Source organism: Phragmites australis, chromosome 16, assembly GCF_958298935.1.
Source record: "Phragmites australis chromosome 16, lpPhrAust1.1, whole genome shotgun sequence".
Taxonomy (NCBI): domain Eukaryota; kingdom Viridiplantae; phylum Streptophyta; class Magnoliopsida; order Poales; family Poaceae; genus Phragmites; species Phragmites australis.
Window position 1 is genome coordinate 26459771 of NC_084936.1, and position 14576 is coordinate 26474346.

A 14576-nucleotide genomic window follows, 5' to 3' on the forward strand; every position below is an offset into this window, starting at 1 on the left:
CGCCTTGCCAAGTCTTGGTCGTCGTGGATGGATATCAGCCCCTAGGGTTCGGGCATCCTCAGGAAGAGGTAGTTGTGATGGGGGACAGCTCCAAATCTGTTGAGAGTCCCCTAGCCTAGGATGGTATTGTAGGCGTAGGGTATGTCCACGACACCAAATGTGATCACCTCGGTCTGCGTTGCATAGCCCATGTCAAAGACGATCGGGAGCTCTATTTGGCCTAGGGCATCAAGAGGGGCCCCATTGAACCCCTGCAGGGGCCTATGGGCTGGAGAGAGCTGGCTCTGCGAAATGTGAAGTTGATTAAAGGCATGTATGAAAAGGAGGTCCACCGAGCTGCCTCTGTCGACCAACACCCTCCGGACTTCACCCCTTCGGTGATGTTGGCTGAGATGACCAAGGCGTCGGAGTGAGGGAACCTCACCCCTTTGGCGTCGTCAGAGATGAACGTTACGGGGGCATCGGCCCATCCGGGGGCTTGATGATGGATGATGGTTTCCCCAATGTGGTTCACCCCACGCGCGTAGTCTCTTTGCTGCCATTTTGAGGAGCAGCGGGAGCTTCCTCCTCCTGTTATGGTGAGGACCACTTGCTTGGACCAGGGCCCCTCGTCGTAGTGCTCCGCGGATGATGAAGGCGGAGAAGGCAGAGACAGCTAGGGAGGGTTATGTAAGGTCAGGTGATCAATTTGGTAGCCCGCTGTTGGTCTGCGGCCTTTGGGCCACCCATCGTTGGCTCCCTTTGCCATGGTGTGGGTTGCTTGCCTCCTGAGGTATTCCTCTCAGAAGTTTATGAGGGTTTGGCAGTCCTCGGTGATGTGGCCCCATCCTATCCCGTGTAGAGTGCACCAGGGTCCCTCTTCAGGGTACCTGCCCAGGGCGTGGTGTCGCTCTGGAAGTGCTTCGGGGCACCCTCGGCCACGGGCCCACGGCCCCTAGGACAGGTTGGGCTAGGAGCCTCATGGCCTTGGTTGATGTTGTGGATGCCACGTCGCTGTCGTTGCTGTCCCTTATGGGCTCCGAAGCCGTTAGCCTCCTCGGAACCCCTTTTTGCCGATGGAGGAGGGGCGTGTGAGGACCCCGCTTGTGAGTGCGACTTCTCAGGCTCGACGCTGGGGACTGTGGTACCTTGCGCGAGCCTTCAACGGAGCTTTTCTTCCTCTGAACGTGTGTATTCCTCAAATTTGTACATGAGGGCCTCCACCGAGCATATGAGATGCTAGTTCAATCGATTGTACAGGGCCCTTTGGCCAGACCTAGGTTGCAGCGTCGATGACCGATGAATCCGATATGCCTCTAATCTGAGCCGTGGTTTGGGAAAACCTCCAGAAGTAATCCCGGAGGTTTTTGTCTGGCTGTTGTCTTATGGTGAATAGGCTTCCGGAGGTCACCGGCTCGACGAAGGTACCCTGGAATGCTGTAGAAGAGGTCTTAGAGCTGAACCCAAGCATAAACAGTCCCAAACTCCAGTGCCCAAAACCATCGAATGGCTATCCCCTCTAGGGCAAGGGGGAAACACTTAGCCATGGCGGTCGGTCCGCCTCCACTCGCCTCTACAGCGAGGGCGTAAGAACAGACGAATTCGTCAAGGTCTAAGTCGCCCTTGAATTTAGGTAGCTTCGGGGTCTAGAATCCCTCTAGGAAAGCCACAGCCTACATGTCCCTCTACAGGGGGGAGCTGTGGTCTTGTAACGGGGCCTCGCAACAATGGGCCTGAGGCTCCGGAGCCCGCACGACAACCATAGGGGGCGCCTGGTGGTTATGGGTTGTGTCAACAAGCCCTCGCCAGCCCCCAAAGCCCAAGATAGGACGGAGCCAGCCATTAAGGGAGCGGTGGTGGTCACACGGCAGTTTGTTGCTCAATCCGTAGGGCCGTCTGTAGCTCCTCCAGCTGAGTCTGGAGGGCTACCAAGCGTGATTGTTGTTCGGCCGGGGTGGTGTTCACAATCGTAGTGCCGGTTGCAGCCCCTAGGGACGCTGCGGGGGCCCTCACCATGCCGCTGCTGTCGGGCCTCCGCGATAGGCCCCCCCAGCATCAACCCCTGCTAGGGTCGTAGCCAGGTTGATGGTGGTCACAGGGCCCTCGCTCCCCTCGGTTAGGGGGCTATCACCTGCGTGGCCTGTGCTTGGTCGTGCGGACCTTCGCACAGGCGTGGCCGGGGGGTTGGCCGCCAGCGCTATGGCCCTGGTGGTCTTCTTTTTGGGTGGCATCATACCTCTCTTAGTACTTCTATGCTTGAATCCCCACGAACGACACCACTTGGTGGAAGAAAATGTATTCCGTGAACAAGTACGGCGAGAGCACATTCACACGAATGGCTCAAGCTTAGAGAAGAAGTGGAGAGGAAGGAAAATCATATGTATTGATCGTTCAAGGATCTATCCCTTGGCTTGATGGCCAAAGGTCGGTATTTATAGTGTCATCTAGGATGTAAATATATAAGTATACCTCTTAAAGATAGTGATACAAGCCATCGATATCCCACATGGACCCAGGATCGGTCAAATCACACGGCATGGGTCTAGATAGGATGCTTTTACCCCTAATCAAAAGATAATATCTACTATGGCAAATACAGAGGCGCAAGTGGCCCAAAAAGCATGGTGCTCAGTCGGTCGCCTATTGCGGCACCGCGCTGCCAAGGTGTCAGGCCGGCTCCTACTTGCTCTGAGATGTCAAAATGGCTCCTAGTTACACCGGTATTCAATGCCGGTCACTTCCTTGCAGGTAGAGGACGGCGGTGGGTCCCCTCTGGCTGATTTTTTTTCCAATCTTGATGACTCACTCATCAAGCCTCGTGGAGCCTACCTAGGCTCCAGGAGACTAGGGCTCCGGGAGGCTGGATCTCTGGGAGATTGGAGCCCCTTCGAAGCCCCGCCATCCGAAACGAATTCAGGGAGCCGAGGTCTATAGGCACCAGCTGGCTGGACCAGGGGGCGTCGGGGTCCCTAATGACGATCCCCAACAGCTACTTTGGTTTGACCTGCAACGCGAGCTCAATGCAGTAGCCACTAAACAAGTCAGGCTTAGTGGTGCCTGTTGTTGTGTAACAGATTTAGTTAAGGCCATACGTGAGGGCAGGCGCTGACGCACAACAAGCTAACACGATCTAGTTTTGGGTCAACCCAGTGTGTTGTTTGGGTCAGCTCAGTTCATGGGCCAAGCCAACCCATTACCCAAACTTATCCTGATGGGTAGCATGGGTAGTTCATTGGGTTGACCCAAAGCGACCCACCTGCATCCTAATACATATGCCTTTGTATATGCATATTTGTTGGTTTTTGTGTACGTAATGATGCCGTTCTTACTGACAATTGTCAGATACAAATGCCCAATCATGTGTACCAGATTTAAGCAAACATACGAACTAAGAAAGGCTACCCCTACTTGGACCATTTGGTTGGGGAATGCTAATTGATCAGCTATATATCAACCGGTGGTGGCTATGAAGGCTGGTTGGGACTTGGGGTTAGGGTTAGGGGCTTGGGCATTGGAGTGGTTCAGGGAAAGCGAGTTAGGGTTAGGGTTTTGGGTGGATGGTGGAAGAGGAAGAAGGAAGGGCGGTGGCCGGTGGATTGCAATGCGAGGGAGAACCTTTTGTGGTTACAGGCCTACAGGGCTGCATAATCAGAAATTCTCAAAACGGTTTTGCCAATTGCCATCTGGTGTACAGGCAGCCTGCTTGAGATAACGTGTGCTGTGAAAGGTATTGATCAGGTTACTGTATGCTGTTTATACTATGATCAAATGCCAAGTCCCACATCAAGTTGCAGCGCACTTGATGGATCTGCACAATTCAAGCAGCAGCATCTGCAGATGGAGAGTCGCCATCGTGGGCGGCCGTCTGACGACGACTGGTTTCCGTTGGGCCATCACTATACACTGATATGTTAGACAGCTCAAATGTAAGTGTCTCAAATCCTGATCAAATTTGTCGGTAAGGAGAATCAATATAGAACCGTTGATAAATCATGCATCAGCATCTGTGATAAGGCCTACATGGTGGTGGTTAGGTAAACATACTTTCATTTCACAAAGCTTTGCATCATAGATTGTGGGCAAATCTTTATCTTCAAGGGGAAACAGAAGTATTGAACTATTCGTATCTGAATTGCTGCTATTCTACAAAAGAGCAACATATATAGGATTACATGAATGTACTGTACAAGAACGGGTTGCATTTTGACTGCATAGATAGATTGTTCACGGGCCTACACATAGACGCCTTCTTTTGATCTTATACATTCATCTATCACCACCCCTCCAACCATACTTCTCTTAGGAGTGTGTATCTCGAATTCTCCATGGAAGCCCCTCTCTGACCACTAAAATGTGCGACACCGTTAGATGGTGAAGGTGGAGCACTCCTGTCAATTAGGGATGCAAGGGGAGAGTCTAGGTCATCCAGGTTGTCATCACTGGTGTATCCTATCCTTTGCACCATTGACGCTTTCCGGTCCAGCGTTGCGCCGCCTCCTATGTCTGCCACTTTCTCTGCCACATCCAGTGTTGAAGGTGCGTGGTACACAACAGGAGCAGCGATGCACGGAAATGAGCTGATCACATCTTTGTCAGTGCAACGCTCCAGCAAGGTCTGCATAGCATCAAATACTGTCTCAGCTACTATCATTTCTATATCTCAATGTATTTCAGTAACATTGTCAGCAAGATTGATATGTTTAAGGCTGGAAGCCTACAACATTCCGTGAGAATGAGTTAAACAAACCTCAGAATTCAGCTCCTCTAAGACTGTGCTTGGAACAGGGTCAAGACAGAACTCATCCGGGGTGAAGTTGCACAGAATTCTTGTCACTAATTGAAGGTCAATCGAAGGGCAGACCTAAGAAAGAGATCAAAACCTTAACCACAGCTCAATTGATGGTTACGTAAAAGAAGAAACAGTATAATAATTTGCCAGGTACTATGTGTGAACACTGACCTCTTTCCTGATAGATTTTTCATGAAGCATGTCCTTTGGGAGCATCAGGAGATCACTCAATTCATTAAGCAGTTGAAAAGATTTTGATTCAGCCGCACCTCTTCTTTCATCACCATCATTTCCTATGTTTTCAGACTCATCGTTGTCCATGCCAAACTTATCTGTCAGCCATCTCGACCAGTTTCCAATCTGCATAGCCATTTATTTCACATAAATTGGTTGTTTGAGGTGAAATGGCAAGATCTAGTTTTGTTTCCTGTGCAAGCATCATCCTGACAAACAACTTCACAAGAAATACAAAGGAAAACTATTTGGAATGCACAAAGAACTAGTGAATCAGGTACATACAGAGTTCTTCAGCTGGGCGCCTGACCCAAAGCTTAGATCACCAGCTGGAATCGGCAGGACTTTTGGGTCAACAATTGGATCAGATATAGGATCAGTTGGTATCTCGCTTGCTGATTCACGAAGGATGGCATTAAACATTGCAACGTCCAAACGGGCAACACATTGCTCCATCACCTGATAACGGGAGAACTCATGGGATAAGGAAATGTAGCCGCAGTAACAAAAAATGCTTATTATTTTGGATCTAAGGATGTTAAAGAATACCAATTTTGCTAGTACTGGTAAACAGCCGCACTCATGTCCACCAGCACGAAGGGGGCACATTCTGCTGAATGCATCGTGAAATGCAGCCTTCCACAGGTTAACAGAAAAGGTGCCCTGCTGCTGATCACCCAAAGCAGGACCTAACACTCTCCCAGCCTTTGGAGTTGATGAACCTTCTGCCGGGGTTTGCATGTGAGGAGTTAGTGCCTGGAAGAGAAACATTCTTCAGAAAATTGACAACATGAAGAAATCTAACGTATTCAGAGAACAGGTAGGACACAAGAGAATCACTGTGAAGTATTTATTTGTGTATCACTGGAGTAGGACTGAATGTTCCCAGCCTTATGGAAGTGTCAGCCGGAATATAGTGTCTAAGACTAAGACAGACATTTACCTGCCACCACACTGTCTCGACAATCCGAGAAAATATCCAAGATTCAATCTTCTCTAATGCAGCCAAAAGTGTACTTGTTTCCTGCCAATCATCTGGCATCTGCATGGGAGTATCAGAGCTGTTTTTCCATAGCATTGTCATGGATTTCCCATCAAGCTTTTGGGCACCACCATTCATGTTCATAGTTGTCATGGACAATTGAGGTGATATGGCAAAAGCTTGTGCAATAATTTCTCTGAGGACAACTGTATTCGACAGCCAGAATGTCAACCTACACCAAGAGTACATTGTTAATTGGAGGAATTCTCTGGTAATGTCATATGCTGGAGTCAAAATTCAGATTAAGCCTAGACGTATTATACCTTGAAGCATCATTACTACAGGACTTCGCAACAAGCACAAGGCCAGAAGCGGTGTTTTTTGCTACTGAAGCTCTCTTATCTGCGGACCAAAACTTGGATGCATGAATATATAGCCTAGAAAGACGCCGAGCTGGGGTGTGCAACTTATGTGCTGAACTTCCATGCTCAGGCACTACAGAATACAGAGAAACTTCAAGAGCAGCAACTTCACGGAGTTCTTGTTCCAATTTGTCAATCTTTGACTCTAATTCTCCATTTCGTTGACCTACAACTGGTTTGTCATGATCAATTATCTTTTCTTCGATATCAGGAATTTCATCATCAGTACCTGTACTCTGATCACAGTGGGGAGCTTCATCTAACACATCGATCTCCTTGGCCTCCTCATTGCCTTTATCATCTACGGTTCCAGCGTCACTGAATATATCATTTGTTTCCTCAGACAATTCTGATGGAGGGCGAGAAGGAACTCTTGCAATATCTGGTTTTCTAACTTCAATAGCTTTAGCAGCATTAACTGTTTTCTTTTGCTTCTGAGATCTGTTCTGAACATTGTTTGGTCCTCTATGTTGCAGCTTGTTTTGAGCTTGACGGATGGCATTGTTTTTGGTTGTGCGGGGGCTATTTTCTGTTGTCTCTTTTTTACTGAGCTTCTTTGAAACCCGAGATTCACCTTGTGATGAAAGAGAGTCTCTTACAGGTACATAATCTGATCCAGCCCCCTTCTTCTCATCCCCCGCTTCCCCATTATCTCTGGCACCCATTTCAGAATACTTCTAATTTGCTAGATTGATGCCTGATAAAATAATAAGCACAAATGGTTACATTGTTCTAGGAAATTTTGCAAGCTGATCAGACTTTCAAAAGCAAGTATGTTCAAATATATATAATACCGATGACACTTGGGTCAGAAGAAACAGGAAGTCCAGAAAAATGCATGACCAGCTCAACTGTAAAAGAATGAAAATGAATGGACGAAAAACTTCCAGCTTGCTTATGTTAAAAGGAGATACCTTTAGTAGCAAGATAGATGATAGACACACTAAGAAGTAAAAAGTAAGAATCCAGTCCACACCTTCAAAGTGTTATTAATCCTAAAATGTGAAGACAAACTTCACGAACTCAAATCAAGCTCACTCTCATTTCCATTCGATCGAAGTCTTGGGACCTCTAACTCTAGAAAGCAACACTGAAATCAAGGTGCCAAAGGACACCACCTATAATAGTTCTTGGGAATCCCATATAAAGTGGGTAATTGATCAAGAAGATTGTCGCCGTGAACCTACAACGGAATATGAACTTTACCATCGACCAGTTGTTCCTCCACTTGGGGAACCAAGTTGAACACAGCTCTATAAAAAGTTCCAGTTCATGAATGACAAGATCATCAATTCTTCGGACTTAAAAGCTTATTTTCAAAATTTCCACAAGGTGAAACTAGGGACCTTAGTAGAAATAATTCATGTAATTAAATTCCTCCCGAAAGAGCAAAAATTACACCACTTAACTACTCTAGCAAGGTATGAAAGTAGTAGTATGAGTATGACTCAGGGACAAATGGTCAAACATGCATCACAAGCCACTCGTGAACCAACACTAATTTCCACACTGATTAGTAAATAATTACAATTGGCCGAAATTACGAATCATCATAACCCAAAAGCGCCGATTAGGCTGGCCCAAGGATTCTCTAATCAATAGTAACATGGGCAAGAACAGCTTAAAAGGGTAAATTAGTTTAGTGGGCAACATTCCGTCATAAATGCGGACGGCAAGCCACCACCAATCAAACCAAACAGCCGATATGAAATTCCAAATCTGCAACCACCTTGCCCGTCGTACAAGAACAAATCAGAAAAAAGGCAATCCGGAAGCATCAAGCAACCAACTGCCCACGAGAACACTAGGCGCCGGAATTCAGAAATGCGGATCGCGAGCTAGCTCCAACTAGGCATAATCCACTCCCCAAGTGCCCAATTCATCACGAAGTGCCAGGGAAAATCGTGAGACAAGGGAACCAATGCTACTGTCCTCGAACAAAGATCCCGGCCACAGGAAGAAGAGCGATAGAACTCCAAGCAGAACAAAATAACAAGAGATAGTTCAAATCCAGCGCGAAAAAGCCACGGATCAAGAGCCACGCCGCTCGCAGACCCACAGAGATCCGGGCGAGGCTTCACGGAGCAAGGCTCCAGACTCGGAAGAGCAGAACAGTAAGAGTACGAAGAGGAGAGAAGCCCTCACCGCCTCGTGCGGCTCCCGTACCGGCCTCTGCGAGCGCAGGCAGCAGCAGCGACCGCCACACCCCAGCGCGGTGCCGCCGCGCGATCCAATGCGGAGATGGGGAGGGGAGATTTCCGTCCGGAACGCGCAACAGCCCGTCGTCCTCCTGCTGCCGGAGTGGTTTCCGCGGCCGTCGGCGCGGGTGGCGACGCCCGTGGCAAAGCGTGGGTGGCGTGCTCGGCTCGCGGCTGGCTCTGCTACTGGAGAGCGAGGGGGGCGTGCGAAGTGGGCTTCGTGGGGAGTGGGCGGTTGCTGCTGATCTTGATTGTCAGCGAGAGCATGTACATCATGGTGCTAAGGGGAGAAATAAATTATTATCGGTGCTAAATGATATATGAATGGGTGTTAAGATTAAAATACACGGACATCAATATTAAAGTTAGCTACTGACGCTAAATTTTATTTTAGTAACAAAATTAATTATTTTAAAATATTTTAGCACATATGAATAGGTGCTAAGAGATACAACACAAGTAACAAGAAAGAAGTGAAACTAGTTAATTATCTTTAGCGTCTAATAGAGATAGTAATATATGTATATGCTCTAAGCCGGGTCTCTTGCCCTTTTCTGTGTCCCAGTTTTGTGTGCGTTTCTAGCTTTGGTTTTCAGTTTGACAAAATCTAAAAACTATACATACATATTTTAATTTTATGATATACATAGCTATTTTACTTTTAAAAATATATAAAATTACTTACGAGTTTAAACCAATTTATTTTTAAAAAATTTGCTTATCGCAAAAGTATTCACAAATTGTTTTTTAAAATTAAAAATATATAGTAGCTAGATCTAATATTGTATTTAAATGGTACTAATTTATTCATACAATTTGTTGAACTCTCACTTAATCTCTTTCTTAAAATGGTCACGTAGTTATTCTAGTTCACTTATGATTTTTCATAAAATTACTTATATAATTGTATTTAAAAGGTAGACCAACCGATGGAATTTTTATCAAATAATTTATCTTTTTCGGCCACGTATTGAAGTTGGACATAAATAAGTGTTGCAAGTTCATATGTGAAAAAATCTAAAAATAACTGCCCTCGGTAGTGCGCAACTGTACGGGATTGAAAGAGGTTATTCGTATGTGAGGGATATTTAAGAATTAAGACGTCTTACATTTTGTATGCATGTTTCTCTCTCTATCTTGTTATGTCTTTTTCACTTTATACTTTTCTGGCTCTCTTCGTGATTTCGGCACAGTAGATATTCTTAAGGCAGATACACATGTCTCTTCAAATTGTTAGTGTTCTTGTCGTATTCATCATTTTATTTTCATAATTTGTGTCTTTGTGGTAGGTAGGTAATATTCATCACCTGATTAGTCTCGCTCGTATAATTAAGGAGAAAGGAACCACAACTTTATGTAATTTACTTGCAATTTCTCTCCACATTGCTCAGGTTTGTGTTTGAACGAATATATATAAGTCGACCCCAAGATTACACAAACAAGAACCACAAAAGAAAAAGAAGATATCTCTTTGATCTCAAGTGGGTCCTAAGCTGCATGCTTTGTCTTCACCTTTGGTCATCATCATTCTCTTTTAAATGTTCCTACCCTTTATTCCGCGTCCAAATTTTCTCAGCCGCGCCATGTTATTTTTCCTGAATCCTTCCACACACACATTCTTGCACCATGCGTTACATTCTCTTCGTTCAGAACATAATCGTTTTTCTTTTGTTTATGCATCATCTATTATAGTGTTTTCATGCAAAAGCCAAAGCATACGTATTCTCCTTCCAAACGTTCTCACCTAATCTATCTATTACATATAATAAAGGGCTAAGATTCGAAACAATTCTAGAAGTCTCACATATGTATATGTACATATAAGGATATATATACACATATGTGTATATGTATATGTGCATGCACATATATGTATACATATGTATATACTTATATATGTATATGTGTATATATATGTGTATTTATACATAATTTTTTTGAAATTTTAGAAAATAGCGAAAGTAATAATAGTTATATTGATAAATTGATTGAAATAATGTAAAATACATAGAAAAATATCTAAAACTCAAAAAAATATGAAACAAATTTAGTTAGGTTTATATTACTATCATCTACGTATTAAAATTATGTGCATGTACGAAAGTAGTACTATTTTTCTCATAATTAAATAAATGTGTTAAATATTAATAAATTTATAAATAAATATTAAGATAAAAAATTGATGAACCTAATTTTTTAGTCTTTTTTATCATACTTACAAATCCAGTTTACCTACAACCATCTACCACCCGACAGAAATGGTTTTTGTTTAGTCTTCATTTCACGGAACCCGAAACATTCGTACGCGCTAATAATGTGCCATAGCGTTGACAAAATGAATTGACAACCTGGGAGTTGTTGATGTTGCTACTTGCTAGTTCAGATCAACGCCCCATGGAAATCTGCATTTCCTTTCTGTACATTTACTGATTTATTTACTTTATTTTAAATGTTGCATGTGAAATATACACGGGACTTTACTAAGGGCACCTGTTGTGTGCACAAAGATGGGTCGTAAGTATAAAAAAAATCTTAAGATCTGTTTGATAGAGTTTTCTCTGATCTAAATTTTTATGGAAAGTAATTTTTTTAGAAAATAATTATGTGGTTGAAAGTGATTCTTTAGTGATTTTTTAAAATAAAATATACGGATGAAGTGATTTTGTGTGAGAAGTGAATCAGTGAAAGCTGCTTTTTTAGCTCTCCAGCTTCTAGTTAATTTCAGAGAATCACTTCCACGAATTCCACTCAGAAGCTAAAAGCTGAAAGTTGCTGTTTGGCAGAGCTCGCCTGATTCTAACCGAAAAACTGTTATAAGAACTCTGCCAAACAGACTTAAGATGATGTTAATACCGGGACTTATAAATTACAAGAGGAAATCTTAAGATGGTCTTTAAACTTAAGGTCAGATCTTAAATAATAAAATATTATTTTTATATTAATTCTTCTGCCTTCTCTTCACCCTTCGCCAAATACCAGCAATGGGAGTTCTTGTGAAGAATTTTTTATTTTTGTGTGGGACCTAACAAACAGTAGCATCACCTTGCATTTCCTCTTCAGCATGGCGCCTCCACATGGCAAGGGCTCTGTCCCTCTGGCTGTGGACCTCGACAGCACTATATCACTCCACTTTCCACGTTACCCATTGGCACCAAATCAAGAAGGAACAATCGATCTCCTCCCAATCATTTCACCAGAAAAAGAACATGTTCTCACTAGTGCAAAGAAAAACAAAACACGAAAAAGTAAGCCTTTTTCTTTTTCTTCTTCCATCCAGTATCTTTATATCTTTTTTATTTTTTATATATAAAAGGACGGCGAGCAGACTCCAGGGGCGACCGGGAGCAGCTGTCAGTGGTGGTAGAGCCACCGGGCAGCTCCGGTAGCCGTGCGTATCAGAGGATTTGGCTTACGTTCGAGAGGGATCAATTACCATTTTGCCCACGGCCGGCCGGCCACCGTCACAGTTGGAGAATTCACCAGCTCCGATCCACAGGGATGTGTTTGTTATCTGAATTTCTCCGGTCTGACTCGGTAGATGAGTACAATTTTAGGAAGTAGTGTGTTTGACTGATTATATTTACTATTTCTGTCTGTATGAGTGGATATAAATATATGATATTATCCTCGTAGAGAAGTGAAGATTGATTTGAGCTTTATTCCTCATCTTGGCTAAGCGGATCTAGCTTATGTAAATAGGTTTATTTGTTAGTGTCACAAAATTATCTTTTATGTGAGTAATTAATCATAATCGTAACTCTTGTATCCGCTAATGCGACCTCAGATTCAGTCAAACAAACAGAAAATCAGTTTAGCCTGTCCAAACAGATACAATTAACAAAAAAGTCTTCTTTTCAATACATATAACTCTACTTAGTCTACTTCCCTACAACCTGCTTATATGATACAGCTCTACAAAACTCTATTCTAGCAACCAAATACACCTTAGGTACCTCATATCATCTGAGCTGCATTATGGGCGCACCCGCCTACGAGTGATTTTTTAATATTATTATGTTATATGTAAATTTCAAAAATAATATGCAAATTATGAAAATTACAAAAATAATACATATTCGCGTCCTGGTCCCACGAGAAAGGGATTTTCGAGTCTCAGGGACATGAAAAAATAATTTTCACGCCCTGAAAAAATGAAAACGCCTGTGAAATTCTCACGTGTGCATAGTAACCAAGATTTCATGGTATGGTGGCATGAAAAATGGATTGTCATGGCTTGAGGGCTCAAAAAATGCATCGTCGCGGCCTCGTTGCTCGAAAACTACTAACATATCGGTAGTCACAGCCTAGGGCAACGATAACCGGACACATGGTAGGTTTTCGTGTCTTGGGTGCGTGAAAACTGTAAGCCCTATCCTGGTCGTGTGGCCCCTCCTCCCTCTTGGTGCCTTTTGTGAGTTCGGCCGAGCGCTCAGTTCAGGAGAGGGAGAGAAAAAAACGAGGAAGAAGAAAGAGAGGAGGAAGGAGAAAGGAGAGGAAAAGGAAGGAGGGAGAGGGAGAGGGAGGAGGGGAGGAAGAGGAGGGAAAGGAAGGAGGGGGAGGACAAAAAGAAATAAGGTAAAAAAATTATGTATTTTTGTTAGTATTGTTTTTTATTATAATTAGATATTTGGTAGTTGTATATATTGGTATAAATAATTAATGAGTACGGAAATAAATTATAGATTTAATAATGTTTTGGTAGATGTAGAATTTAATTTAAAGTATACGGTAGTTGTAGATATCTGTAGAAATAATTAATATTAGATTATAATTATTAGACAGATGAAATATTTACTATAGGATAAATTCGTCGAGAAATAAAATATAGATTTTATAATGTTATTATAGGTGCAAAATTTAATTTGAGGTATTTGGTAGTTGTAGATCTCCATAGAAATAATAAAAATTAGGTTGTAATTATTATACGTATGCAATATTGCCTTTAGGATATACGAGTCGTGAAATTTATTATAGATTTAGTAATGATGTCATAGATGTGCAATTTAATTTGAGGTATTTTTTGTATGTTATACATATTAATTGTAGTTGGGAAATTTATTCAAGACATTTGTTCTAAGTTTAGTTAGGTTTTATACAGTTTTTGAATATACAGTTATGTAATTTTATAATATTTGTGATGCTATAATCTCGGATGATATAATTTTTTATTTAAGCTGAGAATAGTTTATTTCGTTGAAAATTATGTCATGTCACAGATATATCTTGAGCACTATAGGTCTTAGAGTAAAGTAAATATTTTGTAGGTAATATTTTTCTTTGTAATATTGTTTTAGATTTAGAAAATTTTAGGAATCTGTTGTTATAGATCTATATAAGTTTAATTAGAGATGTAAAAGGAATTATTTATATTTTAGATTATGAGGAATTATATTTGGGTACATGTAGGGTTCACAAAAATTGATATTGAGTGTTAGATTAAGCAATTTAGAGAAATATAGTTATTGTTTGCTACATTTAAAGTTAGTAATATGAAATTAACTTGGTAATTTATTCAATATATTTATTTTAGGTCGTAGTTATGTTAAAAACTATAAATCTTATAGTTTTCTTTGGAAATGGTCAAATCTGTAATGGTCAATCGGGTGTTGATTTGAGCAATTTTTCGTTTACTATCATTGAGCATCCAAACCCTGTGGGTACAAAGATGAATGAGATGAGAATATAGTTTACCCAATATTCAGTTGAACCCTGATATTTATTTCATTACGGTATATTGCATGTGGACTCGTACGTTAGATCTAGTTTGTTGGGAGTTCAAACCGGTGTATCGGATGGACAAGTGGTTGAAATGGTTGGAGTTGTGCAGGCGTCATGGGGCTAAGTTTAATATACTAATGCAGGCTTGTCCAAGAGAAGTGTATGACAGTAGCAATGCAGCAAAACCTGTAGAAGAAGAGGATAGGCAGGGGCATGCAGTGTCGAGGGAAGAAGTTGAGCAACAGCATACGGCT

The 14576-nt window shown here is 42.5% G+C and overlaps 1 protein-coding gene across 2 annotated transcripts; it reads right to left on the reverse strand.

Annotated features, from left to right (window-relative positions):
- Positions 1 to 4091: 4091 nt before the first annotated feature.
- On the reverse strand, positions 4092 to 8883 carry LOC133896092 (uncharacterized). Of its 2 annotated transcripts, none has more exons than XM_062336606.1 (8): positions 8573 to 8883; positions 6308 to 7103; positions 5946 to 6216; positions 5552 to 5758; positions 5288 to 5461; positions 4940 to 5128; positions 4727 to 4840; positions 4092 to 4594 (listed from the first exon to the last, which is right to left on the reverse strand). In XM_062336606.1, exons 2-8 carry the CDS (start codon positions 7069 to 7071, stop codon positions 4253 to 4255), a joined length of 2061 nt encoding a protein of 686 aa, XP_062192590.1. In that variant the 5' UTR covers positions 7072 to 7103; positions 8573 to 8883; the 3' UTR covers positions 4092 to 4252. The 2 variants fall into 2 exon arrangements, with proteins under 2 accessions (XP_062192590.1, XP_062192589.1); XM_062336605.1 differs by having other exon boundaries at positions 8552 to 8883.
- Positions 8884 to 14576: the final 5693 nt, after the last annotated feature.

What these genes read in the sequence shown, in the direction of transcription:
- LOC133896092 (XM_062336606.1), bottom strand. Translation starts at nt 7,071, where the DNA reads ATGGGTGCCAGAGATAATGGGGAAGCGGGGGATGAGAAGAAGGGGGCT. An exon ending in GCGCCCAGCTGAAGAACTCT is followed by an intron (nt 5,129 to 5,287) that starts GTATGTACCTGA and finishes ATGGCTATGCAG; the next exon opens with ATTGGAAACTGGTCGAGATG. An exon ending in AAAAATCTATCAGGAAAGAG is followed by an intron (nt 4,841 to 4,939) that starts GTCAGTGTTCAC and finishes TCTCTTTCTTAG; the next exon opens with GTCTGCCCTTCGATTGACCT.